The 27349-nt window shown below is 38.3% G+C and overlaps 1 protein-coding gene and 1 pseudogene across 2 annotated transcripts in view; one reads left to right on the top strand and one right to left on the bottom strand.

Moving 5' to 3' along the window:
* The window catches only part of ADGRG7 (adhesion G protein-coupled receptor G7), a 71483-nt gene extending 58120 nt beyond the window's left edge, over positions 1–13363 (bottom strand). Inside the window, exons 1-2 of one of the 2 annotated variants that reach the window (XM_044255027.1) lie at positions 13249–13363; positions 10198–10215 (exon numbers count right to left, since the gene is read on the bottom strand). In XM_044255027.1, the coding sequence (XP_044110962.1) occupies positions 10198–10215; positions 13249–13363 (133 nt within the window). The remainder of the gene's footprint in view (positions 1–10197; positions 10216–13248) is intronic. The other variant, XM_044255026.1, reaches the window with a different exon arrangement.
* A 2536-nt stretch (positions 13364–15899) lies between these two features.
* Positions 15900–26106, top strand: LOC122910049 (annotated as a pseudogene).
* The last annotated feature ends 1243 nt before the right edge of the window (positions 26107–27349 follow it).

Below are 27349 nucleotides of genomic sequence, written 5' to 3'. Positions count from 1 at the left end.
ATGAACATTAAAAAAATAATAAAGGAATAGTTCTATGCCCACAGATTTGATAAATTAAATGAAACTGAACAATTCCTTGAAGGACAGACTCAACTGAACTCACAAAAGGAGAAACAGATCTCTGGAATAGGCCTATATCAATAAAGAAACTGAATCAATAACTTTCCAAAAAAAGGCCCCAGGCCCCAGACGGGTTTACTGGTGAATCCTACCAAACATGTAAGGAAAAACCGATATCAATGTTTAACACTCTCTTCTAGGAAAAAAAAAAAAAAGGCAGAAAAAACACTTCTTAACTCATTCAATGAGGCCAGTGTGACTCTAATACCAAAATCAGACAAAAGCATTACAAGAAAGAAAAATTACATATCAATATCTCACATGAATATAAAGGCAAAATTCCTCAACAAAATATTAGCAAACCAAACCCAACAATATATAGAAAGAATTAGATACCATGATAAACTGGGATTTATTCCAGGTATGCAAAGCTAGTTCAACATTCAAGAATCAATTAATGTAACAATAAGAGACTCTTAATGATAGAGAACAAACTGAGGGTTGATGAAGGGAGGTGGGTGGGGGATGGCTTCATTGGTGATAGGTATTAAAGAGGGTCTTGTGATGAGCACTGGGTGTGGTATATAAATGACGAATCACTGAATTCTACTCCTGAAACCAATATTACACTGCATATCAACTAACTAGAACTTAAATCCATTTTTAAGTCAATTAATGTAAATTATCATAACAGGCTGAAAAAGAAAAATCACATGATCACATCAATAGATACAGAAAATGGATTCAACAGAATCCAATTTCCATTCATGTTAAAAATTCTTAGCAAATAGGAAACACAGGGGAACTGTATCAACTTGATACAGAACATCTACAAAAAGCATAAACCCAATCTCATACTTAATGGTGAGAAATTAGATGCTTTCCCCTAAGTTGAGAACATGGCAAGGATTTCCCTTCCCACCACTCTTATTCAACAATACACTGGAAGTCATAACTAATGTAGTAAGACAAGAAAAGGAAATAAAATATATTTCAGATTGGGAGAAAGAAATAAAAGTCTTTATTCAGAGATGACATAATTATCTCTGTAAGAAATCGCAAAGATTCACCAAAAAAACTTCTGGAACTGATAAAAAATTACAGAAAATTTTGAGATAAAAGATTAATATGCAAAAGTAAATTAGACTTGGATTTTAAAGCATAAATGGTATCATTTACATTAACACCAAAAAAAGAAATACATGAACATAAATCTAACCAAATATGTACAAAATCTATACGAGGAAAACTACAAACGTCTAATAAAAGAAATCAAAGAAATTCTAAATAAGTAGAGAGATATTCCATGCTCATGTATAGGAAAACTTATTATTGTTTACGTTTTCAATTTTCACAGCTTGATTTATAGATTTAATGCAATTCCAATCAAAATCCAAGAAAATTATTTTGTGAATATAAAAAAACTAAAGTTTATATGAAAATGTCAAAGTCCTAGAATAGCCAGCACAATTAAAGAAGAACAAAGCTGAAACACAGAATATGTAACTTCAAGACATTCTGAAACCTGCAATAATCAAGACACTCTTGTATTGTCAAAAAAGAGACAAATAGATCATTAGAACATAATAGAGTGCCCAAAACAGACTGAGGCAGATAAAGTCAACCGATCTTTGACAAAGGAGTAAGGGCAACCCAATGGAGAAAGGATAGTCCTTTTAATAAATGTTGCTGAGAAAATTAGACAGACACATGTGAAAAAATAAATCCAGACTCAGACTTACATCTTTCTCAAAAAATATAACTGAAAATAAGTCATAAATCTAAATGTAAAATGCAAAACTATAAATCTTTAAGAAGAAAATACAGGAGAAAATCCAAGTGACATTCAGTTTGATAACAACTTTTTAGATATACACAAAGAGTACAATCCATGAAGGAAAAAAGGATAAATACAATAAATAAGTGGAACTTTCTCAAAATGAAAAACTTCTGGTCTACAAAACACGTTGTTAAGAGAAAGAAAGAATAAGACACAGAATGGGAAAAATTATTTCTAAATCATGTATCTGATAAAGGACTAGTATCCGAAATACACAAAGAACTCTTAGGGCACCTGGGTAGCTCAATGGGTTAAAGCCTCTGCCTTCAGCTCAGGTCATGATCTCAGGGTTCTGGGATGAAGCCCCACATCCGGCTCTCTGCTCAGCAGGGAGCCTGCTTCCCCATCTCTCTCTGCCTGCCTCTCTGCCTACTTGTGATCTCTGTCTGTCAAATAAATAAATAAAATCTTTAAAAAAAATACACAAAGGACTCTTAAAATTCAACAGTAAGAAAGCAAGCAATTAAAAGTGGGGAAAAGATCTGAACAGACAGCTCACCAAAGAAGATATACTGATCGCAAATAAACATATGAAAATATGCTCAACATCACATGTCATCAGGGAAGTGCAAATTAAAACAACAATAACACTACACACCTATTGGAATGGCTAAAATCCAAAACACTGTAAACATCGAATGCCAGCCGGGTTGTGGAGCAACCAGGGCTTTCATCACTGCTGGTGGGAATGCAAAGTGGTACAGCCAGTTTGGAAGACAGGTTAGTAGTTTCTTATATAGCTACACATGGTTCTACCATAAAACCCATCAACCACACTTCTAGTTATTTACTCAAATAAGCAGACACTTATGTCCACACAGAAAGCTACACATAAATGTTTACAGCAGCTGAATACATAATTACCAAAAACCGGAAGCAAACAAGATATCCTTCAATAGGTAAATGGATTTAAAAAAAAAAAAAAAAAAGCTGTGGTCTATCCAACCAATGGAATATTATTTAGCCATAAAAAGAGATGAGCTATGAAACCCCTAAAGATATGGAGGAATCTTAAATACATTTAAAGTGAAAGAAGCTTTCAGAAGGCTGAAAAGGCTACATGCTGTATCCTTCCAGATATGACACTCTGGAAAAGGCAAAACTATAGCAACAGTAAAAAGATCAGGGGTTTGGGAGAGGGAGGAAGGAATGAATAGATGAAGCCCAGGGAATTTTCAGGTCAGTGAACTATTCTGTAGGATGCTGTAACAGTGGATACATGCCGTCATGTACTGGTCAAAATCCACAAAACTCTACAACACAAAGAATGAATTCTAATATAAAATGCATTTTAATTAATGATGTATTGATATTGGCTTATTAATTATAACAAAAGCAACCTACTAGTGTAAGATATTAAGAATAAAGAAAGATATGGAGGGGAAGGGTTGATGAGAGAGGGAAGAAATGGGAACTCTATACTTTCTGCTTAATTTTACTGTATCCTGAAACTTCTCAAAAAATAAAGTCTCTTAGTATTAAAAAAAAAAAAAATACAGATCCAGACCTCAAAGATCTTAAGTTCTACTAAGAGAGATTTAATTGTAATTGTTATGTGACAAACTTCTCTGTGTAACCAAGGGGAATACCCGAATCTTTTTAAATTGTAGAATGCTTCAAATATAAAACATAGAGTATAAAACATCCCCCACTACCCAAAGCCAGTTTTAAAAGATAGTAACTTTCTCTCAGATTTGCTTCAGATTTTTAAAAAAAATATGTAATAAAACTTTGCAGAAAGAACTGGAAACCTTTGTACTCCTGTCAACGTTATTTTTCCCCCATACCCAGAGGTAATCCTATAGTGAAATCATCATTTATCTTTTGCAACATATTTTATACTATTATTATATGTAACATAATCTATATACAGCATTTGCATGCAGTTTTGTTTTTTACTCTTAATTCAATTACTTAAATTGTTGCAGTTCTATATAGGTTTTTTCCCTACTTTGGGGAGTAAATTTGGTCTTTTGTGTGTGTGTGTGTGTGTGTGTGTGTGTGTGTATAAAAAATATATATATGTATAAAAATATATACATATATGTATAAAAATATCTATCTATCTATATATATATATATTTTTAAATTTCCACCTGGCCAAAATTTTTTTTTTCTTTTCCCCCATTTATTTATTTTCAGAAAAACAGTATTCATTATTTTTTCACCACACCCAGTGCTCCATGCAAGCTGTGCCCTCTATAATACCCACCACCTGGTACCCCAACCTCCCCCCCCCCCCCGCCACTTCAAACCCCTCAGACTGTTTTTCAGAGTCCATAGTCTCTCATGGTATTTTTATATTAGCTAAGGTAAGGTTTGCCATGGTATTTGCTTATTATTTTATTAGGGGTTTTTTTTTTTTTAAAGAATTTATTTATTTTTTTTTTTAAAGATTTTATTTATTTATTTATTTTGACAGAGAGAGAGCGATCACAAGTAGGCAGAGAGGTGGTAGGGAGGGGAGCAGGCTCCTACTGAGTAGAGAGCCTGATGTGGGGCTTGATCCCAGGACCCTGAGATCATGACCTGGGCTGAAGGCAGAGGCTAAACTAAGCTACGCAGGCTCCCCTTATTAGGTTTTATTAATCACTGATTTATTATATTCACATTCACAGAGTTGGAAAATAAATACAACATACAAAGGTATATAACCTTGCTCTCATCCCTAAATATACACAACTATTCATTTTTTCCCAATCTTTCTTTTTTCAGTATGAGCAATATGAATCTATAGTCTTATTTTCTTCCTCTCTTTTCTGTAGCTTGCTCTTGCAATTAACAAAGAATGTTGAAAATCTTTCTGCAACAGTTTGTAGAGAACTTCTGCATCTCCTTTTACAATTTTATTATAGGCCATTGTATGGAAGTACCCTAACTGATCTATTTAACTGATCCCTTATTGACGGATACTTGTGTTGTTCTCATTTGTTGTTCCAAAACTGCCCTGTACATATTCTACCTTGCAATTGTACAAATTAATCTAGAGAATACAGTCCCAGAATTGTAATTCTGAGCCAAAGAGTACACTTTTGTCATTCTGACAGTTATTTCTAGCTTATCCCTTAAGGGTTATACTAATCTGAATTTTCACTAGCAAGGCAACTATATGCAGAGTCTGGGACAAATACAGTGAAGATCCAAATACCATTATATAAAAATAAATGTAAAACTTATAAATTAAGCTAGGTTGCCAAATAAAGTCTACGTGCTTGATTCTAATGCCATGATAAACATACCTTCATAAGGACCTGGAAGGCCAGTTTGAATTTAGGAACTGTGGATTCCTGGGAGTTCTAAATCAGAATGTGGCAAGGAGCCCCAGCTGCATCTGCCCCCTTTCTCCCCAACCTGTCTCAGTCCCACTCCCAGGATGCTTTGTGCTCATACCTGCAGACACCCCAGATCACACCACAAGCCATGAATGGCCACCCCTCAGGGAATGTGCTGCTGTCCCCTGAGAGGCCAACCTTGGGGTGAGGGGGAAGCACCCACAACTCATGGAAGCCCAGCAGAGGACCCAGATGCAATCAGCAAAGCCTGGAAGGGGAGACGCAGGCCCCGGGTGGGGATTCCCACCTGACTTTTGCTTAAATCTTTGTTATCGTACCTGTGTTGTGACCCCCTTTATTTTTGTACATATTGCTTAATTATGCCTTTTTGTCTTGACAAATCTCACCAGATATTTACCTACTTAAATTTATCTTTTCAAAAAACTAGCTTTTGATTTCTTTTCTTTACTTTTTTAAAGATTTTATTTATTTGTCAGAGAAAGAGTGAGAGCGTACAAGCAGGAGGAACAGCAGGCAGAGGGAGACGCAGGCTCCCCATGGAGCAGGGAGCCTGAGGCCGAATGCCTGCCTTGATTCCAGGACCCTGGGATCGTGACCTGAGCTGAAGGCGAGTAATTAATTGACTGAGCCACCCAGGCACCCCTAGCTTTTGGTTTTTTTGATGTCTGCTCCTGTTTTGTTTTGTTTTTAATTTCCATTCCATTAGGTTGTTCTTTTCATTACCGCCAAACAGCCTTCCTTAGAATTGACTTTCTTTTATTTTCTTTCTTCTATCTCCAGGTCTAGTTCGAGGACAGATGCATAGATGGTACTCAACAAATATTTGCTGACTGGCCTCTTTGGCATTTGCATTTTGGTTGAGGGTATCAAGCCCAGGCTGAGCTACCATTCCTCTGTCATAATCACAATTTTAACACCTTTTGCTCCACAGTTCAAGACCCTTTCCACTGAAATACCTAAATTACCCACAAACTATAATAAAGATATTATTGGTATTTTTAAACCTCCATATTTTAAGTAAAGAAAAAATCAGACCCAGAAAGAATAAGAGCTTTGTTTCTTTCATTTAACTAGTTTTTAAAGCTATGGACTCATAAAAATGACATTAGCTATTCATTAGCCCAACATCCCCATTCTACATAAAGCCTATCTTCTATATAAAGACTAACTTGTTCCAGACTAGTAACTAATTGATAGCTGAGTAGATTAACTCAGATCCCTTCAGCACTAAGTGCTCCCACCCTCTTCTAATAGTACTGCCTTCACTTATTTGTGGAGCATAACATAGAGCATAGAGGACAAGGGGAGTTAGAGAGGAGTAGGGAATTTGGGTAAATTGGAAGGGGAGGTGAACCACGAGAGACTATGGACTCTGAAAAACAATCTGAGGGGTTTGAAGTGGCGGGGGGGGGGGGCGGGGTGGGGGGCGGGTGGGAGGTTGGGAGGTTGGGGTACCAGGTGGTGGGTATTATAGAGGGCACGGCTTGCATGGAGCACTGGGTGTGGTGAAAAAACAATGAATACTGTTTTTCTGAAAATAAATAAATTGGAAAAAAAAAATAGTACTGCCTTTACTTTACCATAGGGAAACACAAGAGGGTAGACGTCAGCTTCAAGTTACTTGAGGATCAACACACTGAAATATGTTTAATAGTGGTATTTTTCTTTTATAACACCAGTATAATATTAATATTTCCCTACATTTTCTCAAATTACAATAAGTAATATTTCCAGAAATATTAGCCCTATTTTCAATATCTTTACCACACAACATGGACAGTTAAATGCAGAACATAATGTAAAACACTTCATGCTGCCTGAGAAAGTAGCATAAAATACTAAAACTTCCAAATGGAAGACATGAATTTCATTTCCTCTCCTAGACAAATTAGAATCTGTTGTGAAAAGTTTAGTTTAATTAAGTGCAAGATTAAAAATATCTTTCCTTAGTCAAAGAAATTCCATCAGAAGGCTCAAGTGTCTGCCTCCAATTCTTAGGGTTTTAACATCTTGGCATCTGTCATTTGTCCCAGACCAGGAATTTGAAACATTTGGATGAGGAAGAAGATTCCTTTTAAATGAGAAGACAATATTTAGGAAAGTTACTCCGTTGTGAAAAGGAACACTAAAAGTTTTAAACAAACAAAATACGTAAGATTTCGTTTTTTCCTTAAGGTAAAAGTTATTCAAAAAGACCTACATGGTTACATATTTCAATAAACTGGTTACGTATTTTAATAAAATTTTTCCCTGATGATGTAGCATAGTATAAATATTTTTTTAATGCAGGATGATATAGTAGTTCATAGAACTGTTTCTGTTTTAAACTGATCCGTTGAGGGGCACCTGGGTGGTTCACTCGGCGTCTGACTCTTGGTTTCCACTCAGGTCAGCTCAGGTCACAAACTCAGGGTGGAGAGATCCAGCCCCGCCTCAGACTCCACGCTGCCTGTGCTGAAAGGGGAGTCTGTATCCCTCTCCCATTCACTCTCCCTTTCCCCCATGTGCATGACTTTCCCTCTCTATCTCTCAAATAGAAATAAATAAATCTTTAAAAATATTTTTTAAATAAATCAATCAGTTGAGCCTTCAGTTTGAAAAGCTGAGTTTCAATCCACAGGTCCAATCTAAGTCAACAGCATCTATTCAAGGTATAATCAGGGAATGCAGAAAACTATGCACTAAAAAAATTTTAAAAATTTAAAAAAAAACTATGCACTAAATTATCTAAAAATTCATAAATTTAAAAAAGGATTTAACATTTGTTGAGTGCTTATAGTGTCCTACATGTCATCCTAAACTTGTAATTAACTCATTAAATCATTTAATGACAGCTCTGTAAGTTAGGTATATTATTGCTCCCATAATAGGAAATCTGAAGTGCAGAAATGTTGAATAACTTGCTCAGATTTATTCCGTTGGTAAGTGGTGACATTTGTGTTTCAACAGGGCAGTCAGGATCTAGAACTTTTTCTTTCTTTCTACTTCTGTATTTCCCCCCCACCCCGATTCTCAATGTGCACACTCCCAACCACCATATTTTCTACCAAATGTTCTTCAAGAAATATATTATCAAAAGGTCTATGGGTGGTGTTTGTATTCAGAATTTTAAGGAAAACTAATACCTGTAAATCAAGAAAAAATCCACTAAGCCAAGGGCCTAGCCTCTTAATTTAAGAAAGTGGCTTTGAAAACAGGATCGGCAATTTATTTATTTATTTTTTTTTTTTTAGTGCTAAAGACACATTAGCACCTTTTTTTTTTTTTTTTTTTAAGATTTTATTTTATTTATTTGAGAGAGAGAGAGACAGTGAGAGAGAGCATGAGCGAGGAGAAGGTCAGAGGGAGAAGCAGACTCCCCATGGAGCTGGGAGCCTGATGTGGGACTCGATCCCGGGACTCCAGGATCACGCCCTGAGCCGGAGGCAGTCGTTTAACCAACTGCGCCACCCAGGCGTCCCAGGATTGGCAATTTAAATGTCAGTGATGTTAAAATAATTCATGTCCCTCAGCCAATTACATAACAAAATTTATTCCTTCCAAAACAACTCCCTTCCCTTTCATAGCAATTGATTTATTCGTTTTGTTTTGTTTTGGTTTAATTTAGAGAGTGGTTACATGAGGAAGTGAGAAGGGAGACTGGTAAAGGAGCAGAATAGAGATTAAGACTAAATAACGCTATAGCTGTGTAAAACCCAACCTTTTCTACCTGGACCTTTTATTTATTTATTTATTTATTTTAATCCCCAAATGCAAACTGTACTCCAGGAGCAGTTCCATGAGTTTGATTTATTATCAAGTTTGCCTCTTGAGGAAGTACTGTAACTGAGTAAAACAGAAGTCAAGCATCTGTGTACAAATTATTTTCTGAGAATCAATATACTCTCCTTGACGTTTCTGCACAATCTGCATTTCCTACTGTGCAAGAATTTCAATGCTATGAAGTTTGACCTTAGGGTTTGGGAATGTTACAACCTACTAAAGTCTCTTGTTGGCCTGAAGCGTAAGTGAATCCTGTGATAGGAAATGAAAGTCAGAGCATCTGGAGAGAGGTTGGAAAGGCACTCAGGATGGCAGAGAGGAATTTTATCATCTAGAAGAGAAACAGGATATGGTTCAATAAGGCATTGTCATCAATGCTAATATGTTATGAAAAGCTATTCTCCCTAAGAGTTGAGGAAAAATCCCCTATGTTATGATTATGGACATCTGTCTATGTTCACATCAGGCCTAGTTCAAGTTGAAAAATGTCAAGATGTACAGTGAAACTTAATTATATTTCATTTTACTTTCATCAAGTATGATTGGACCAAAAAGCTATGCTGCTTCTTGAATTACAAGGTTACATTGCTACTAGGAACACAAATGCAACAGAGATAGAACACCTTAGTGTTGTCCTTTCTGAAAACACATTACTCAGGGTGCATATTATTTGATAAAATCCTTAATGTGAAAAGATTAGAGTTCTGCAAAACTTTGATTTGCTCCAACATGAAAGCATCCTACAAGACTGCTGATCACACAGCCAAACAAAAGAGGCCATACACAACTGGAGAGATCTTAATGAAGCCCAAGTTCTGGAAATGGTTAGAGTATTGCATGGCTTAGAAACAGAAAAAGAAAACTAAAATGGTGGTTACTTAACTGCTGAAAACAAATCCATAATAACATTTATCTTAACATTTTGACACAAATTACAAGGAATTGGTAGCAATATTCTTTCATTTCTGAAGGCAACTATTTGACAATGTTTAGTCCAGTTTCTTGTTTTCATGTGATTTTTTCATTTGCTCATCAGCTATGTATTGGCAACTATATTCCAAGTACTCTGCTTGGTGCAGGGAATGCAGAATAATAAGTCAGTTCACTGCTTTCTTGGGGCTTTTATTCTAGGAATGGGGAGACATTGAGCAAACAAGTAGAATTAAGTGAGAGATTATCAGATGATAAAAGCCATGAACAAAGTACACATGAAAGAGAGAAAATAGAATGACAACCTTAGATGGAGTGGATAGAAAAGGCCTCTCGGAGGAGGTGACATTTTACCTGAGACCTGTATCATCAAAGAGACAGCCATGTGAAACTCTGGATGAAGAGTGTTCCAGTAAACTGACATCATCATAGAAGATCTACAAGTCTAGAGCTCCTTTTGGAAATTGCAAGAGTCATCAATAGTTTTGAAAAATTTCTTTACCAAATAAAACTTCAGAAGCATAGGATATCTCATTCCTGAAAGCCTAGATGGAGAAAGTGTTATACCTGACAATGTATCTCATTGTGATGCTTTGGTGGAAAAAAAAAAAAAAGATCATTATTATTTAATGTTTTCATCAGTGGTATAAAAATGCCAAATATTATTCTGGCAATTCTGAAAGAAGTCCTGTCTGCTTCCATGAAATGCTATCAATTTCATCTGCACTAGGGCTTTAAACCATGACCTTTCACCAGAGTCCTTATTAAGCAGGAGGAGGAGAATAAAAAGCTTTTCTATACTACACAAAAGATCATTGGCATTCTAGAGGTTATGTCTCGAACCACTTGTTTGATATTTAACTGAATGATTCATTTTAAAAAAGGAATAATTATACTTAGGATAATTAAAGATAAGTTCATTCATGGCTTATTTGATGGCCAGTAGATATTGGGGCTTATGTGAATGTAAGAAATCTTTCCATTAAAGGCAGTCACCAGGAGGAAAGCTGTTAGAACATGAGCAGTTTTCCAGGCAATGCAGTCTGAATATAGTCTCTTTCACTGTTCTAGACTAGAAGTTCAATAGCAGATAATCATATAATTTTGCGAAGTTGAGGGAAGTATTTTGGCAAGACCTAAAAGAATGTGGCAAAGTTATAGCAGTTACTCCAAAAGTTTATAAACACCATTTAAAGACTCAGCAAACCTGAAAAGTGAACATATTAATCTACATTTTATAAGCAGCATTAATAATGTAGATCTTATTGACTTGAAGACAAACAACACAATGTGACTTACCAAAGTGCCTAACCTTGCCTAGCAAAACATCCTACTGGTTATTGCTTATCTTTATGAATTAGGGTTTTTGGGCAAAGTTGCCCCCAGCCAAAAAAAAAAAAAAAAGGAGAGAGAGACAAATTCATTGATTGAGTTACCCTTGTCATCGCTCTAGGAAGACAGAATATGCGGGAGTGAAAAGGAAGGAACTAAAGTCAGAATAATCTAGATTTAAATCCAGACCCAACACTCTCTAGCTAAGTAAGTTTGACAACATTTTCTGAGCCTTTTCCCCATCAATTTCATGGATATAGTAATAACTGCCTCAAAGGTAGTTGTTAGGATTAAATGAAATAAGCATAAATCATAAACTTGTCAAATCATTTGTACACCTGAAGCTAATGTAATAATGTAACATTGTATGTCAACTACAATCAAATAAAACATTTTTTAAGAAAAATTCAGAGCAAGAACACATTTATCTCTTTTTTGAGGAGCTGATATGCTTTTACTGTTAAACAAAAGGGTTAAACAAGGATTAAACAAGGGTTTTTTTTGTTGCTTATTATGCTTCATTTGAAGTCTTAGCCCTCAGGAAGTTCAGGGATATGTCTCAGGGATTATGTTTTGTATTTGTTTTTAGCAACTCCCTCTGTTTTCTTCCTTCTAATGTTTTACATGTTGGTCCTTATTTTAATGGTTCTATTGTACCTGTGTCCTTTATTACTCACCACAAATTTCCCTTTTAAAGTAGATGTCATATAATGGAAAGGAGGGAGAGAGGAAGGAAAGAAAGATTCCTTGAAAATATACTCTTTAAATAAAGTCTTACAAATTTAGCAGCCTTAATAGGGTGAAACCTCTAGTTCATAAATTTTTTTAACTGTAGACAAAACTTAAACCAACAAATAAAGAAATAAGCAAAACAAAAACACATTTTCTCAAGTTTAAATTTTATTGTTTTTGTTCTGGCAAATTTTCTCATGCTAATTATCCAAATCCTGTTAGTACAATATTTTGTAAATGAATGTTCTGAGGGGTGGGGAGAGGGAAGGACAATCAGATCCCTTCTCTGCTACCACTCCATCAACAGCTAATATATTTGCCTTCTTTTGTCCCCAACAGTGGATCTTTGCAGCTATCTGTTGGACTTCTGTCTGCTCTCCCAACCTTCTGTCCTCCTCAGTTACCTTCTCAGAGGGCAGGTCACCCCCCTTTCTGCTCTGCGGATGGGTTTTATTTACCCATATTTATTCAGTTTTATTAGAGTCTGTCTCTGTTTGTTTCAGAAGGGAATACTCAGCACACCCAGCTTTGAATCCCTTTATGGAGAACTTATGCTGCCCAAGGGAACCAGCTCTGGGGTCATAAAAAGTCTTTGTTGTAAGTTTCTTGGGGGGAGTTCCACTTACATCATCGTTTTACATACCACTGCTCCCCCTCCCACCTTCCAGGGTCAGCTCTAGCACATAGCCATTTACTAACAAATATTTGTTGAACAACCAGAAAAAATCATTTTCTAAGTAATCTTCATTTTCGAGTCATTTTTCATACTTGGAAAGTGAGAACTTTGTGCACAAACCATATGATTTTATTTATAATCCTAGTGAGAACATTTCTAAACTTTCTTCTTGAGATGAAAGTCCATTCTGCCCATGTTTGATTATGTGCGTCCATCTGTGTGTGTCCATAATTATTTACCTTTCTTGGATTTAGCTACACAAACCCAAACATGTGTTCTTAATGACCTTAATTAAGCTGGTATCCAGTCAGGAGTTAAAAGAGCAAGAAGAGGCTAATTAAAGTAGGTAATTCCTCACCCTGCCCACTCACACAAACATATTCATAGTCATGTGTGTGCCACTATGTGCTAGCCATCCATGTGGCTCGCCTGTTGCAGTTCAACACCCTTGCCTGTTGTAGTTCACACATTATACCTTGGTGGGCAGCCTCAGCCCAGACATGGCTATTTGTAGTACCGGTGCTTTAGGTGTCAGGGACAGAGGCTCAATACCTTCTCTTGACTTGAGTTCAACATAACAAGTTAAAGATAAACATAACATAGTTAACCATAAACAATATTACCTTTCTGGATTCTAATCACAGTCGTCCAGATGCCCAGTCCCAAAACAATGGTCGTCAGCAGTCCACACACAATGGCGACTAGCACCTTGAGGTCACACGCTCGGCAGGAAGCCATGGAAGCCACAAATCTACCCCTGGTAAAAAAACAACTAGTGTCTTTCTTCTTGAGCCAAGAAGGTGAATCAGAAATGATTCTAAAACATAAAAAATAATTCCTCCTCTCAGTGATCTATCAGGCAGAATTCCTCATTTCTTAGGACTTTTTAGGTTAATCAGGCAGGATGAAGTTTGAATCAACTAATGAAAGGTATGTGCTCTTGCTGCTATTTCCTCATCCTTTACTGAAAGAGAATATGAAAAAAGAGATTTGAATCATGGGAAGAGAAGATAACTGAGCGTCATAAAGAAGAAAGGGAGGGTATAGTTAACAGGGTCAAAGTATAAATGTTCAGATAAGCAAGAAGGTGGGGAAGGGAGCAAAAAAATAAAAAAAGAAACCAAGTCACCTTCTTACACTTTGGTTTTAGGGGGATCTAGCAGAAGTAGACTAACCAAGTGCTTAAGGCCACACAGAACCCTCTTGTCAGCAAGGGGTTTTTTTGTTTGTTTGTTTGTTTGTTTGTTTTTAAATTAAATTTATTTATTTTCAGCATAACAGTATTCATTATTTTTTCATCACACCCAGTGCTCCATGCAATCCGTGCCCTCTATAATACCCACCACCTGGTACCCCAACCTCCCACCCGCTGCCACTTCAAACCCCTCAGATTGTTTTTCAGAGTCCATAGTCTCTCATGATTCACCTCCCCTTCCAATTTACCCCAACTCCCTTCTCCTCTCTAACACCCCTTGTCCTCCATGCTATTTGTTATGCTCCACAAATAAGTGAAACCATATGATAATTGACTCTCTCTGCTTGACTTATTTCACTCAGCATAATCTCTTCCAGTCCCGTCCATGTTGATACAAAAGTTGGGTATTCATCCTTTCTTTTTTTTTTTTTCCAATTTATTTATTTTCAGAAAAACAGTATTCATTATTTTTTCACCACACCCAGTGCTCCATGCAAGCCGTGCCCTCTATAATACTCACCACCTGGTACCCCAACCTCCCACCCCCCGCCACTTCAAACCCCTCATACTGTTTTTCAGAGTCCATAGTCTCTCATGGTTCACCTCCCCTTCCAATTTACCCAAATTCCCTACTCCTCTCTAATGCCCCTTGTCCTCCATGCTATTTGTTATGCTCCACAAATAAGTGAAACCATATGATAATTGACTTTCTCTGCTTGACTTATTTCACTCAGCATAATCTCTTCCAGTCCCGTCCATGTTGCTACAAAAGTTGGGTATTCATCCTTTCTGATGGAGGCATAATACTCCATAGTGTATAGGGACCACATCTTCCTTATCCATTCATCCGTTGAAGGGCATCTTGGTTCTTTCCATAGTTTGGCGACTGTGGCCATTGCTGCTATAAACATTGGGGTACAGATGGCCCTTCTTTTCACGACATCTGTCATTCATCCTTTCTGATGGAGGCATAATACTCCATAGAGTATATGGACCACATCTTCCTTATCCATTCGTCTGTTGAAGGGCATCTTGGTTCTTTCCACAGTTTGGTGACCGTGGCCATTGCTGCCATAAACATTGGGGTACAGATGGCCCTTCTTTTCATGACATCTGTATCTTTGGGGTAAATACCCAGGAGTGCAATTGCAGGGTCTTAGGGAAGTTCTATTTTTAATTTCTTGAGGAATCTCCACACTGTTCTCCAAAGAGGCTGCACCAACCTGCATTCCCACCAGCAAGGGGTTTAAGCAGTGCCAAACACACACATATTTGTAGTCCTTGCACCTTTTTAAAGGAGCCCACATTTTGAAAGCTGCAGTTGGTGAGGGCTTTAGTAGCTCAGGTGAATTTTGAAAAGCACAAAATCCCAGTACTGCAATCCACCTGTTCAGGGCTGAATTGCATCTCCCTAAAAATTCCTATATTGAAGTTCTAATCCCTGTAACTCGGGATGTGACTTTATTTGGAGATAGAGTAATCACAGACGTGAGCAAGTTTAAATGAGGGCATGAAAGCAGGCTCTACACCAGTGAAACTGGTGTCCTAAGAAGAGGAAATTTTCACAGAGATAAGCAGATAGGAAAGAATTTAGGAAGACACATAGGGAGAAGATGGCTGTCCACAAGCCAAGGAAAGAGGCCTGGGACAGAGCCTTCCCTCCAAGCCCTCAGAAGGAACCAACACTGCTGGCACCTTATTTTGGACTTCTAGCCTCCACAACTGTGAGACAGTAAATTTTTGTTGCTTAAGCCACTCAGTTGGGTTTGTTGCAACTGCCCTCGCAGCCTAGTTCACCATCTAGATCAATGTAAGCGGGTATCTTGGCAGCTGCCGCTCTGACCCTCTCCTGCCCTGACCCTCTCCTGCTCTCATGTTCTCTCCTCCGACGCCTACTCCATCATTAACTGAAAGAATGGAAGAATGAATATTTGCTTCAATCAGAGTCCTGTTCCTGGTGGATTAAGAAATATTTTACAAAAGAGACACATTTAAGCTGACTTTTTCAACCCCCAAAACAACTATATATTTCCCCTATTCTCTCTAATACTTCCTTTATCAAATACAGCTTTAGGGGACATGAACATAGGTTCTAACCTTTGCCCCACCCAAGGAGTTCAGAAAAACACATCGATTTACCCCAAGATGGAAGAACTTAGAGGTACTGCTGCAGCTGCACAACATAAATGAATTCAAATCGTTTCACTTGCTGTGAAAAGATTTTTAGAAATCTGTTTCTGGGCTGTCTGCATGTATATGCACTGAAAACATTGGGAAGGGTACATTAAAAATAATTCCTTGGGGCGCCTGGGTGGCTCAGTGGGTTAAAGCCTCTGCCTTCAGCTCAGGTGATGATTCCAGGGTCCTGGGATTGAGTCCCCCATCAGGCTCTCTGCTCAGCAGGGAGTCTGATTCCTTCCTCTCTCTCTGCCTCTCTGCCTACTTGTGATCTCTGTCTGTCAAATAAATAAATTAATAAAATCTTTAAAAAAAATTCCTCTTGATGGTCTGAGAGGAGTCTGAAACTCATTTTTCATTTTATACCCTTTATAACTCGAAGTTTTTAACTCTTGTATTTACTATTTTTTCAATTATAATAATAATAAATATATCTATTATTCTTTCAACAATAAAATGGATCATTTTAAATAAATAATGTCAAAAATAAATAAATAAAGTCCAAGAAAAGTAAGTAGCATTTTAAAAGTACCTAGAATATACCAAACACTTTGCTATGCACTTTTTCTATCTTTATCTCATTTATCCTGTAGCAGGTATTTTTGCCCATTGTATGAATGAGGAAATCAGACTTGGGCAGGTATTACTCTAAACAGAAGCTCTCCAGTTATGGAAATTTGAATAACATTGGGTTACATAAAGGTTATAGTTTTCTTCAACTCTAGAATTTCCTAGAGGCTTTATTTATTTTTTTTTAAGATTTTGTTTATTTATTTCAGAGTGAGAGAGAGAGAATGAACACAAGCATGAGCAGGGGGTGGGTAGGGAGAAGCAAACTCCTCACTGAGCCAGGAACCTGACACAGGACTCGATTCCAGGACGCTAGAACTATGACCTGAGCTGAAGGCAGACTCCCAACTGAGTGAGCCATCCAGGAGCCCCTGTGAGAGCCTGTAATATGCTCACGTACATGGTGAATTGTTGAGATCCCAGTGTTGACCACAGAATCCCCTTCTCAAGAATTTTGCAGAGATAGCAATCTTTCAGAATGTGCTTTGGAGACCCTGCCATGCATGATTATCTGCAGAAAGGTCTTACTTAGTTGAGCAGAGTGACTAAAGGAACTGATCATGGTGCCCATGTCTGCCATATGGTGATGGTATTTTTCCCTTGTTGTATTTCAAATATTTTGAAGGGGTTGTAGTCTGCTGACTGAAAAAAACTGACTTTGGTGGTTCTCAGACATTTTCTCTTCCTTACTCGAAGGAAGTGCTGGAATCCTGAGATGTTATAATGGCAGTAGCTTCTTAGTACTTTTATATTTTCGTTTATATGCCAACTATCCAGCTAGGAACTTGAGAAATTTATGGAATAGAAGAAATTCCTAGGAACAGATATTTAGATGTTGACATTCATATAAGGGCGTGAATTTCTATTGGTTATAAACAAATATATAGACATCAATTTTATACTCATACACATATATCAAGATCACAAAAAGGAACAGGAAAAGGAAAAGATCTAAACAGGGAATAATTCATTTGTCATTTGTTCTACTCCATGCAGACACTATGCTAGGTGCTGAGGATGACAGAGTGAACAAGAGAGGCAAGTCCCAGCCCTCACACAGCTTATACTCAGGAATACTGAATTTGTACTGACAATGTCTCATTTGCTCAGTGACCCTGGACAAGCCACATAAGCATCTGAACCTCCATTTCTTCATATTTTAAACAACCTAGCTAAGGCCCTCCCTTCCTGAAAATTTCAGCCCTAAAGTCATTAGTTCAAGAGGAACAAGGCAGTGTCTATAGTGGGGGTAGAGATGAGCAATAGACCAGAGCAGATGTCACAGCCCAATAGGGGAAAGCAAATGGTGTAAGAGAGCCCATCATGAGATGTCAGATTCCAAGAAGAGTGAATGAGGCATCTATGTGATGGGAAGGGACAGCCTCACAACCAAGGGGTGAGGAAGACCTTCTGGCAAGAGAGAGCCAATTGTGGGAAATCAAAGCCAGAGCCGGGAGAGGAGGGCATTCCTTTAGAGACCAAGAAGGGTCCCAGGGCATCTGCATGCATGGGCTGGTTGGTGTGAGAATTCAGAGGCACCGTTAAGTGAGGAGGGTATCCACATGGAGTTGCAACCTATAATAAGGAGCAGACCCCAAGCAAAGAAAGAAGAGTGTCCACATATAGGTAGGGTGGGGCTGAAGATCAGAGTTACATACAGGATGATAAATCAAATAGGTAAACATATAAGAATAATGAGAGCCAAGTTCCTTACTCTAAGAGAAGGGAGTTACTAATTTGGAAAGAAACAAAGCTTGAATTCCATAAGAATTTCGAAACAGGGGCACCTGGGTGGCTCAGTCATTAAGTGTCTGCCTTCGGCTCAGGTCATGATCCCAGGGTCTGGGGACTGAGACCTGCATCAGGCTCCCTTCTCAGGGGGAAGCCTGCTTCTCCTTCTCCCACTCCCCCTGCTTGTGTTTCTTCTTTCATGGTCTCTCTCTCTGTCAATTAAATAAATAAAATCTTTAAAAAAAAAAGAATTTCAAAACAGGTCACCAGAAACATGGAGAAAGAAAAGCTACAGGGAGCTAATTCTGAAGGAAGCAGTATATTTTAAGGGAAATGGCTATCAGATAAAAGCATGAATATAGTCATGAACTTCTTATCCAAAAGAGGAAAACTGATGACAGCAACCAAGTCAAGTGTTTCAAGGGAAAGAAGGGGTGTGATATTACTTCTTATTTCTAATTTTGAGCTAATAACTTTGCTGTGACTTAAAAAAATAGAAACTTACAGTGTTGGCTTGGAAATGGGTATATGTATCAATACAAACTCTTGGTTTTCTATAAACATTAATAATAATATCTATTTCAATATATATTTGATAAATACATTTTACATAAAAATAAATAGATGCAAAACTGTGTATATACACAAATGTATATGTGTGCCTGTTTGATATATATCATACATTAACATACATATATTCTCTAGTTCTGGCCTCCATAGGCTCTGAAACTGTGACATCCCATTAATCTTAAGTACACATATTGTACACCTGAAAAAATATAATATTGTGTGTTAACCATAGTAGAATTAACATTTTTAAAAACAGGGAACAAAAGAAGCTAGAATTCTTCTTAGAAAGAGAACAAAAGCTGCTGATCTGGTCTGGTTTTCCTTCCTTTCCCATCAGTGGATAGAAGCAGCAGTGAGTGATTCAGATGTATGTAGCTGATACATGCTCACAGCTAGTGCTCAAGTGTTTGGAACAGGGCAGTTGTGCAGTAGTCTTTGGATCTAGGCCAGCTCCTGGGGCATATTATACATTGTGAGCAGTCTGCTCTTTGGAATGAAGGTATCTCAGTCAGCCAGGGGAGGGAGGCATGTTAGCCAACCATTACAGCACTTACTCCATCAAGCCAAGCACCAAGCCCTCAGTGGCAGAACAGCAGTCTTTCCCTTGGTATATCAGAACCTATTGGTTCTAGATTAACACATTGTGAGAGCTCCCCACCTCCACTTGGGTACTCTCTGTGTGAGTGTTTGCCCCATCTCCCCTTTCTGGGACTCTGGAAATAATTAGAAATACAGCAAGGGGATGAGAATGCCAACACTGAAGGCCTAAGTTTCTCATTCCACATGAGAATTGGATAAAACTGAATATCAAGGAAACAGTCAACAAAACTAAAAGGCCACCTATGAAATGGGAGAGGATATTTGCAAATGACACTACAGATAAAGGGCTAGTATCAAAGGTCTATAAAGATATTCTCAAATTCAACACCCCAAAAACAAATAATCCTGTCAAGAAATGGGCAGAAGACATGAACAGACATTTCTCTGAAGAGCACATAAAAATGGCCAACAGACACATGAAAAAAATTGCTCCACATCACTTGTCATCAGGGAAATACAAATCAAAACAACAATGAGATACCACCTCACACCAGTTAGAATGGCTAAAACTAACAAAACAGGGAACAACTAATATTGATGAGGATGTGGAGAAAGGGGAACCCTCTTACACTGTTGGTTGGGAGCACAAGCTGGTGCAGCCACTCTGAAAAACAGTATGAAGATTCCTCAAGATGTTAAGAATAGAGCTACCCTATGCCCCTGAAATTGAACTACTATACCAAAGATACAGATGTAGTAAAAAGAAGGGGCACATGCATCCCAATGCTCATAGCAGCAATGTCCACAAGAGCCAAATGTGGAAGAAGCCGAGATGCCCTTCAACAGATGAATGAATAAGAAGATATGGTTCAGGTACACAATGGAGTATCACTCAGCCATCAGAAAGGATGAATACTTAACGATTTACATCAACATGGATGGAACTGGAGCATATTATGCTGAGTGAAATAAGTCAATCAGAGAAAGACAATAATCATATGGTTTCACTTATATGTGGAATATAAAGAATAGTGCAGACAACATATGGGAAGGGAGGGAAAACTGAATGAGGAGAAATCAGAGGGGAAAACAAACCATGAGAGACTCTTGACTCCGGGAAACAAACTGAGGGTTGCGGAAAGGAAGGTGGTTGAGGGGAAGGGTAACCAGGTGATGGGCATTAAGAAGGGCACACGATGTGGGGCACCTGGGTGGCTCAGTGGGTTAAGCTGCTGCCTTCGGCTCAGGTCATGATCTCAGGGTCCTGGGATCAAGTCCCACGTCAGGCTCTCTGCTCAGTGGGGAGCCTGCTTCCCCCCCTCTCTCTGCCTGCCTCTCTGCCTACTTGTGATCTCTGTCTGTCAAATAAATAAATAAAATCTTTAAAAAAAAAAAGAAAGAAGGGCACACGATGTGATGGGCACTGGGTGTTACACACAACTAATGAATCACTGAACACTACATCAAAAACTAATGACGTACCACTATATGTCAGGTAATTGAATTCAAAGTTTTAAAAAACACACACTAGAATCAAGTGTCTAGGTCCATTTTCTCTTGCCCCCAAAGTGAGGCAGCTTTCTTCAAATACCTCTGGCAATTTGAACATCAAAATAATGTTCTAAGATTATAACCCATTAAATAAGATAGGAAATTACTGAATCTGAAAGTCTGGGGGTTGGGCTAGCAATCTGTGTTTTAATTAGTCCTCCAACTTGATGCCCACTTACGTTTATAATCACTGCTCAGTGGTAATTTTCCCAAAGAAAGAGAATCCAGTTTGCAGTAAACCAGCAAATGACTGGAGATTAAATGGCCTGTTTGTGTCCTAGAACATTCCTTTGTTAATGTTAATGTTAATGTTTCCATAAACATTGCCAGATTTTCAGATAAGCTTGCCCAAATTCACAAGGAGCCTATATTTCTGTCATCCGTGAAACCACTGAAATTCTTCATTTTATGAAAATGAAATTCTTCATTTTATCTTATTTATTTAACAGATTCTTAATGACTTTATACCCAGAAGCACCAAGAAATTCTGAAATCTCTTTTCTTTCCTTACCATCTGGACTGTGACCCCTACAGAGAGTTAATTACACAGAAACCTGCTTACCTTACCTCCCGTGACACTAATGACAAAGGCCAATCTCAACTTCCCCACCTGTTATTCCTTAGAGAGGAGCCTGAGTTTCTCCACTGGAAAACTTCCCAATGGCATTTGCCACCCCTTCGTTAGTGAAAACTCTGAGCCACTGCTAACAGAGAAACCCTCGAGCTCACCTGTTTGTTTATCTATACAACCTTACCCACCTCTGTTTCTACGTGGTGGTCAATGGAGGGTGGGGAGAAAGTGATCAAGAAAGCTTTCCTGGGACAAGGGGAAGTCACCAGCTTACCAACCTTTCTTTGTGCCTTTCCACTCTCCTCTCCTCTAGATGCCTTTGTTCTTCAGGTGCCTCCTATGCTCTCCAGACCCAGGTGTTCTAGATCTTGAGGCTCTATAAGGTCTTGAGGGCTGATTGCTCCATAGAGGAAAAATTAGCAATCATTTTGTGGAAGTAATTCACTTAACACTAGCTGAAGTTTGGTGCCTTTGAAACTAAAATATGGACTTCATCTCCTCACGTGGGCACTTCATCACGTCGTGTGGTCACAGGAAGGCTCCTTCAGTTCTTCTGACCACCTTGTAAGGCAGGCGTGTGGATTCCAGTCCCCATTTCCCAGATGAGGAACTTGAAACTAAAATATGTATCCATAGAAGATTCTGGACTCCAATTAATGTAACTCTGAATTAACCTTTCTGTGCTTCAGAAGATGAAAGAAAAGGAACCCCCAAATTCTTTTTTAATTTGAAGTTTACTTCTGCATCTTGCTCCAAAGAATTTCAATTCCCCTCTTCATCTCTTCTGACTAGTTTCCTTATCCTTCTTCTCCCATTTTCTCCTCTTTTATTCCTTACCTTCCATATCCCCCAAATCTGAGCTGATAGTCACAGGTGTGTGTTTAAGATTGAAAGAGGAGAGAATCGGTCAGTTATGAGTCGGTTGAGAGGCGTAGTGTAGGAAATAGTTTAATTTTCTTCTTTCCTTTCCAAAAAGCCTCCTTCAGATGAAAGGCAGACCCAAAATTTACAGTAAATAAAAAAGAGCCTCAAGCCAAAAAACACTAGTCCCATGTGAACAGTAGTCCTTCTGAAAAGAGTAATAAGAAATCATAAGATTATCTGAGGTGAGATGACTTGGTATTTTCGATGTCCTGCATAAAATCCCACTATTTTTTTAAAGATTTTATTTACTTATTTGAGAGTAAGAGGGAGAAGCAGAAGGGTGGAGGCGGAGGGAGAAAATGAAGCAGACTCCCTGCTGAGCAGGGAGGCAAACATGGGACTCCATTCCAGGACCTTGCGATCATGACCTAAGCCAAAAGCAGACACTTAACTGACAGAGACACTCTGGTGCCCACATCCCACTATTTTTATCTTGACAAGATAGTATTCTGGACCCTAAAGGTCTCCATTGAGTATAATAATTTTTATTATTAACATTTAACTAATGATTATTAATTATTAAATTATATGACCTAAATATCCTTTTTTTTTCTGGAGAACTCCGAATATTACAGGAGTCACTTTGCAACAGGAACACACATTTTCCAGATAAGAGCCATAATCCCCAGAAAGCTTAATAATAGTATTTGATACTCAAGGAGTTTGTGGTCTAGTTAGAGAACAGGCATATAATATGTTAAAGCACATCAAAGTTAATAATGCAGAAGTCACTACTTGGTAAATGATTTATTCCATGAGTGTTTACTCTACATTCCAACCTGAGGAATATTGGAATGAATGCCAAAAAAGACCAGTTAAGGAAATTGCCAACCTGTGTAGGCCATAAAACAGCATAAAGGTATTAACCAAGCCAAGTTATCAGCAGGTTTCTCAATAAGGTGACTATATTTTATAGCTCGTGATACAACTTGGGAGAGATAATATTTTCATCCCTGGCATTTGCCATGTTATGTTCAGCATACATTTTCCAGTTCAAATATATGCCTTATTTTGAAGTCTAAAACATTACGCTTAAAACTGATGTTAAGCTTAAGTGCAAGTTAAGGGCATAGTTTTTTAATTTTAAAGTTTTTAAAAATTAAGATTTTAAAAAATTACCCAAATTCTACCTCTAACATTGTGGTCTGACTTGTTCTTTTTAGGATGTGAACTTGGTACTTTGTCTTACGTGTTGTGTGGCCAAGCTCTGCCACTAGAGGGTAGCATCATTGTTAGTGTCTTTTCTGCTGTTTATTATACAGGATATTCAGTATTCAGCTGTTCATCCAGTCTAATCCTCAGTGTGATTCTCTTTGGAAGTGAGGCCTTTGGAAGTAATCAGATAATCAGAGAGGGGCCCTCATGCTGGTATTAATTCCCTTTTAAGGAAGGTACCAGAGGGAGACAATCTCTCTCTCCACATGAGGAAACAAGACAGTCTGCAAACCAGGAAGGCCTTTACCAATTTTCAGAAGGACTAGTGTTCACATGGGACTCATGCTTTTTGGCTGAGGCTCTTTTTTACTTACTGTAAATTTTGGGTCTGCATTTCACTTGAGTGAGGCTTTTTGGAAAGGAAAGTAGACAAACTATTTCCTACACTATGCCTCTCAACCAACCCATAATTGACCAGTTCTCTCCTCTTTCAATCTTAACCACACACCTGTTGGTACCTTGATCTTGGACTTCCCACCCTCTAGAACTGTAAGAAATAAATGTTTGTTGTTCACACTACACTATGATGCCCTGTGACAGCAGCCTACACTGACTAAGACGTGTCTGACCAGATATTTGAACAGAAGCAGTGTGGGGAGCAGGGATGGGGGAAGATGGGTCTTTAAAATGAAGCAGGTCCTTCCAAGAAGGAACCGAGTTATTCACTATGTGGTAGTATCCCCTTTAAAGTAGAAAGATCTCCAATTTTTGGTGTCAGAAGACTTATATTCCATCATGGGCTCAGCAACGAATCGACTGCACGATCTTGGACAAATCACTAACTCTCTGGTCTCCGAGTCCTCACCTATAGGCAACCTTTTAAGACCTATTTTCTCTAAATAATATCTTCCTTTGATTTTTCTCTCTTTATTTTGTTCCTATAGCTCACTTTCCAAAGCTACAAGTTAAACAGGATTCCTTAGGAATTACAGTAGAGACAAAAGAAATATGGTTGCTGCTGGTGGGCCGGGCCAGTCTGGAAGTAGGAGAGCAGGCTAGGGCTACCAGGTGCCCTGATCCCACCGCGCCACAGCGAGAGACCCAGTCAGTGGTGGTCATACTGGTTGCCCAGTGTGGATACCAGATGGGCTGCTGCTTCTGGGGTCTGGCACTAAGGGAGCATGTCAAAGTCAACCAGAAAAGAATTTATAATGAGACAATAACCAGCATCTTCAGAAATGTGGATGCCAGAGAGGCTGGTAGTGGTGGTAGTATTTCTAAGGGGAAACTTTGTTCTTTGAAAGTGCCAGCTGTCTTGATTGACATGGAGTGAGGGGTAGGAAATGAAATTCTGCAGGGTCCATTGAGAGATGTATTTGACAGCAAGCAGCTCAAGATATTTCTGGCTCACGGAATAACCAGGCTGTGGGTCACAAAGTTTTTGGCAGTCTCTATGAAGAATGGATTTTAGAGAAATTCAAAAGTTGGTGGAGCTCTGTGATTGTTTGCAGTGTGTTTTACTAGACAGTCCATGGGAGGAGGAAGAGGATCTGGATTTGGCACATTTCTCTTAAAAGTGCTTGAGGGTGAATTCCCAGAACTACAGTTTCATGACTTCAGTTTATCCTTCTCGAGAGGATGAAATCATAACTTTCCCTTATAACAGGATCTTGGCAATGAAGGGACTTAATGAGCATGCAGACTATGTGTTGCCCACTGACAACTAATCTTTATTTGACATCATTAGCAAGATTGACCTCATGATGAATTCTGGAAAGCTGGGTACAACAATAAAGCCAAAGAGTCTGGTTACTTCAAGTGCCAGGGCTTTTTGAAAAGTGGAACCAGAAGTGCTTAGATGCAATGAACACCACTGTGGCAAATTTGCTGCTGAACTTAAGAAGTTCTGCAAGGCTTGTAGGGTCCCTTAATATGGACCTTAAAGAAATCAGCAGGAACTTAGTACCTTTTCCTTAAGTGCCTTATCTTGTGTCAAGCCTAACACCTCTATATACACTGGCAGATATTAACATTCCCACTGGAAGGCTCAATCAGATGTTTTCAGATGCCTTTAGTAAAGATTACCAACTCATCAGGCTACCTCCATAGTCTCTACCTTGTCCGTGCCTTTATGGTGAGAGGAAATGGACCAGTTTCAGGTCTTCACAGACATATGGACCATTAAAACCTTCTGTATGGTTTGTCTTCTGGAATCAAGAAGGCTGGAAAACCAGATTGTGTTTGGGACCTCCTGTGAGCCATTCCCATTATTAGCTCCAGCAAATAACCCATGCATGAAGCTTACCTTCGTGGAACTGACAAATTCATGAGGTTCCACAAGAGCAAAGCTCATCCCCACCCATTGGAAGGGATGGAGGAAAGCTGCTTCGTGGAAGCTGTTCATCTTTATCAGGGCTCACACAGGACTAGAACCAACTGTATGCCGCAAAACTCATGCCTGTGGAAGGCTTACCTAGACTAAGCATAGCTGTGTGAAAAAGAATCCCCAGAAATACAACTTTCACTTTTCTTAATTTCACATTGGGTTTTTTTCTTTTTGTTTTTGTTTTGTTTTGGCCACCTTACCTTTCTGTTTCAGAACTCTTGTGGTTCAAAAAGCCCAATTTGTAATTTTCCTGTTAGAAAGCATTTTTGTCTTTAAAAGAGTAGTAGTTTCCATTTCATCACAATCTGTTGATGATACCAGCGTGTGAAATTAGTGAAGTCCTTGTACTTGAACTTCAAACATTTGTCTTCAGAAAATTCCCCTTTTCTCAAGTTGAGAAAACCAAGTCCTTCAACATGTTACTTTATTTATAGTCTCCCAGTCAGGCATTTATGCAATGGTAATCATGTCTTCAATAAAAATCTTGTACGGGTATATTTTTGATATTTATTTATAATAACTTTTTTCTTTTTTCTCTTTTAAGATTCTATTTATTTGACAGAGAGAGACAAGCAAGAGAGGGAACACAAGTAGGGGGAGTGGGAGAGGGAAAAGCAGGCTTCCCGTCAAGCAGGGAGCCCAGTGCAGGGCGTGATCCCAGGACCTTGAGATCATGACCTGAGCCGAAGGCAGACACTTAACGACTGAGCCACCCAGGGACCCCATTGATTTTTTTTTCATAATCTGTTTAAATTCTGATTCTTTGAAAGCAAGCATGAGCAGTAGAACACAATATAAATACTTTTGTGTAATACCTTCTAACTTTTCAGGGATAGGTTTTATTACAACTATTATGGAGATCTTGTTTCTCCTTTGTGTAACCACTTGTTTGCTCTCAAAAGAATCACAATTTATATTTATTTTAACAGGCATGCTTATTAAATTATCTTTAAATATAATGCTTTTTTATTAAACCAGTTGATTTTATAATAATGTCCATGTTTTTAAACACATACACAAAAAGAAGTATGATTGTCTTCAGGGATTGTAAAATACTGAGAAGGAAGAATTTATGTATAAAGATAACTACAGCTGGGACACCTGAGTGGCTTGGCCAGTTAAGTGTCTGCCTTCAGCTCAGGTCATGATCCCAGGAACCTGAGATGGAGTTCCACATCAGGAACCCTGCTCAGCGGAGAGCCGACTTCTCCAGATTCTGCTGCTCCCCTTGTTTGTGCACTCGCTCTCTCTCTCGCTCTCTCTCTGTCAAATAAATAAATAAATTTTTTTTTTTTTAAAGGTCACTACAGGACTGGATGGAATATGATCTGAAGTCACTCTGGACTTAGTACT

Source organism: Neovison vison, chromosome 6 (genome assembly GCF_020171115.1).
Source record: "Neovison vison isolate M4711 chromosome 6, ASM_NN_V1, whole genome shotgun sequence".
Lineage (NCBI taxonomy): Eukaryota > Metazoa > Chordata > Mammalia > Carnivora > Mustelidae > Neogale > Neogale vison.
Note: the sequence above shows the minus strand (reverse complement) of the source record. Positions and strands in the feature narration are given on the sequence as shown.